The sequence below is a fragment of the Cajanus cajan genome, chromosome 9 (assembly GCF_000230855.2).
Source record: "Cajanus cajan strain Asha chromosome 9, NIPB_CcT2T_4, whole genome shotgun sequence".
Classification (NCBI taxonomy): Eukaryota; Viridiplantae; Streptophyta; class Magnoliopsida; order Fabales; family Fabaceae; genus Cajanus; species Cajanus cajan.
In genome coordinates this window covers 9,514,344-9,517,404 of record NC_138525.1, presented here as the reverse complement: position 1 = coordinate 9,517,404, position 3,061 = coordinate 9,514,344, and the positions used below count along the sequence as shown (strand labels likewise).

Sequence of the window (3,061 nt, the reverse complement as noted above, 5' to 3'; positions counted from 1 at the left end):
CATAAAAAGTTAAAAATTTCTAGTCCTTTTTTTCCCACTTGTTAAAACTATGCCAATGAAGCAGGCATGACATTATATCTAGACTGTTCTTACTTTTCTTGCTCTTTTCTCACAAAATATAGGCTTGGTTTATCATTATATCCTTCAATGTTTCTTCACCCAGACAAGTGGTAGAAAATTGAATTCTTTAAAGTCAATGAACTTTCATTAACCCAAGCAGCACAAGAGGTCAAACCTAACTTTAAGCAAATCTCGTTACCTTAAACAGAAAATATATATAGTAGGTAAACAATATTGAATATAATTCTTAGTTGCTTCCTCGCTTATTTTACTTGACCAAGTCGTTTTGCTTGTTCTTCAATTAACTTGCAGCAACTAGAGGAGTTGAGTGAGGCAAATTGCAGCAAATGCAACACCAATACGAGCATGTGCAGCATTTAAGTGAATGAGCTACTAAAAGCTAACATTGCTGATTCAATGTTCTGAGTTGGCCAACTCCTGATTAGAGACATCAACCATCAAGTGTCAATGTGGTTTGGAAAATAGCCACCTAACATGCATACTTGGAGAATTCACACAACAGTGCAGAACTTAAATGTGATACTAATATAAAAGCTGACTCAATTCTATATCTTCAGCAATAGAAGGTGGAAGAACAAAGATGTCAATGCCAAAGCTGGTTTTTGCTGCCTGTATTTTCTCACTGGCAGCAATTGCTTTAGCAGCTCTGCCTGTGACATATATCTTTGGTGACTCCTTGACAGATGTTGGAAACAATAATTTTCTACAATATTCTTTAGCCAAATCTAACTATCCCTGGTATGGGATTGACTACAGTGGTGGCCAGGCTACTGGAAGATTCAGCAATGGAAGGACTATTGGTGATTTCATATGTATTTCCCAAACTTTTTCTTATTTTTGTTTCCTCTTCGTATTGAAGTTGAATAAATTATGAGAAATGTGAGCAATAAATTTTCTAACACACCCTTATAGGTGTACATTTATTAGAAATAATAGAACTTAGTATAATTCATTAGTTATAACCGATGTCTCTAGTTGAATAGAAGTTAAATTTAATTTGGTAATATGTACTTGCATTTAAAATCGATCTTATTAATATACATTTACACATATTATTAAGTGATACAATTTTATAGAAATCACATAATTTTGTAGGTCACAATTTATATTTAATGAGCTCCACTCATAATTTTATAATTTTTGATAAACTTTAACGAGTGTTTAGAAAGTGTATTACGAATGCTTCTAATCAACTTTTAGCAAATGGACTTATTTTATGGGTTGTTGCAGCTGCAAAGCTTGGAATCCCATCACCACCAGCTTATCTGTCAGTGTCTCAGAACTTTGATGCCCTACTCAAAGGGGTAAACTATGCATCTGGTGGGGCAGGAATTCTCAATGATACAGGACTTTACTTTGTAAGCAGAACATCTTCAAAACCTAGGGGCTCTTTTCGCAGTTTAGAACTTGAGTGGCCCCTTCAGTAATTTATATTCTGTCTTTTGAATGTTTTAGATTCAGAGATTATCTTTTGATGATCAAGTAAACAATTTCAAGAAAACCAAAGAAGTGATCAAGGCAAACATAGGAGAGGCTGCTGCCAACAAGCATTGCAATGAAGCCACGTACTTTATAGGGATTGGTAATACTTCACACTCACAGAAGTACTCTATTTTACACTTTTATTATGGTTTTGAATATTAAAGTTCCCCCATTATAATCTTCACCGGTGAAATTGCACTTTTGCAGGCAGCAATGATTACGTGAACAATTTCTTGCAACCATTTTTGGCAGATGGCCAGCAATACACTCATGATGAGTTCATTGAGCTCTTAATTTCAACCTTAGATCAACAACTTCAGGTAAAATTCATTAGTGTATTTGTTAAAATTAACATATAGAAGACTTTAACAAACTACCATTCCCTTGTGAGACCCATTTCTTCACATCAATACCATCCAAAAATAATTTCATCTACATAATAACTCAATCAACTACTAAAGTTATCCGATTATATCAGAGTCTATATCTGCTGGGAGCAAGAAAAATGGTGTTCCACGGACTTGGTCCTCTAGGTTGCATTCCATCACAGAGGGTTAAATCAAAACGAGGCCAATGTCTAAAGCGGGTCAATGAATGGATCCTGCAATTCAACTCTAATGTTCAGAAGCTAATCAACACACTAAACCATCGTCTTCCAAATGCAACACTAGTATTTGCAGACACTTACCCTTTAGTTCTTGACTTGATCAATAATCCATCTACTTACGGTAATTGCCACACCTATACTTAGTTAATTACATTTAATGTTCTTTTTTTTATAATACTTCAAGTAGAGTTTTGGCTCAGTAATGTATATAATATTTCAATGCAAATATTATTGTGTAGATTATCTGAATAAAAATTAAATTATAATTTAAAAACATCACCTATGAAATTGTAACTATGTTTAATCTCTTTTTCTTCTGTGGCTATACATAACAAATGTATTTAATGATTTCGCAGGTTTTAAGGTTTCAAATACGTCTTGTTGCAATGTAGACACGAGTATTGGAGGTTTATGCTTGCCAAACTCAAAGGTCTGTAGCAACCGCCATGAGTTTGTATTTTGGGATGCCTTTCATCCTTCAGATGCAGCCAATGCTGTTCTTGCAGAAAAGTTTTTCTCTCTTCTCTTTTCATCAGCAAGTGTCTCACCAGCACCTGCACCTTCTCCCTAATCCATTAAATATTAAGCGCTGCTAGTTTTAAAGAATACGCAAGAGATAATGCTGTTCTGCTGGTGTGTACTAATTCAAATATATCACCAGAACTGTGGGTAGTATATAATTTTTTTTATAGTCAGTATATAATTCTGATATTTGGTATGTACTAATTCAACTATCTTATGATGTTATGATAAGATACAATAGCATTAATACAATTTATATACTTATGAGAAAAGATATTTGGCCTTAAAATTTAGTGATCATACTATAAGAAAAACTAAGTTACAATCATAAAAAATACTTTAAAAAGAATATCTTTTTTGAGAAACAAT

General features: G+C 33.5%; 1 protein-coding gene across 1 annotated transcript; it reads left to right on the top strand.

Annotated features, from left to right (window-relative positions):
- Nucleotides 1-624: 624 nt before the first annotated feature.
- Nucleotides 625-2,771, top strand: LOC109818559 (SGNH hydrolase-type esterase superfamily protein). The gene is made up of 6 exons (XM_020384060.3): nucleotides 625-893; nucleotides 1,312-1,439; nucleotides 1,537-1,663; nucleotides 1,771-1,883; nucleotides 2,042-2,291; nucleotides 2,527-2,771. Exons 1-6 carry the CDS (start codon nucleotides 662-664, stop codon nucleotides 2,739-2,741), a joined length of 1,065 nt encoding a protein of 354 aa, XP_020239649.1. The 5' UTR covers nucleotides 625-661; the 3' UTR covers nucleotides 2,742-2,771.
- Nucleotides 2,772-3,061: the final 290 nt, after the last annotated feature.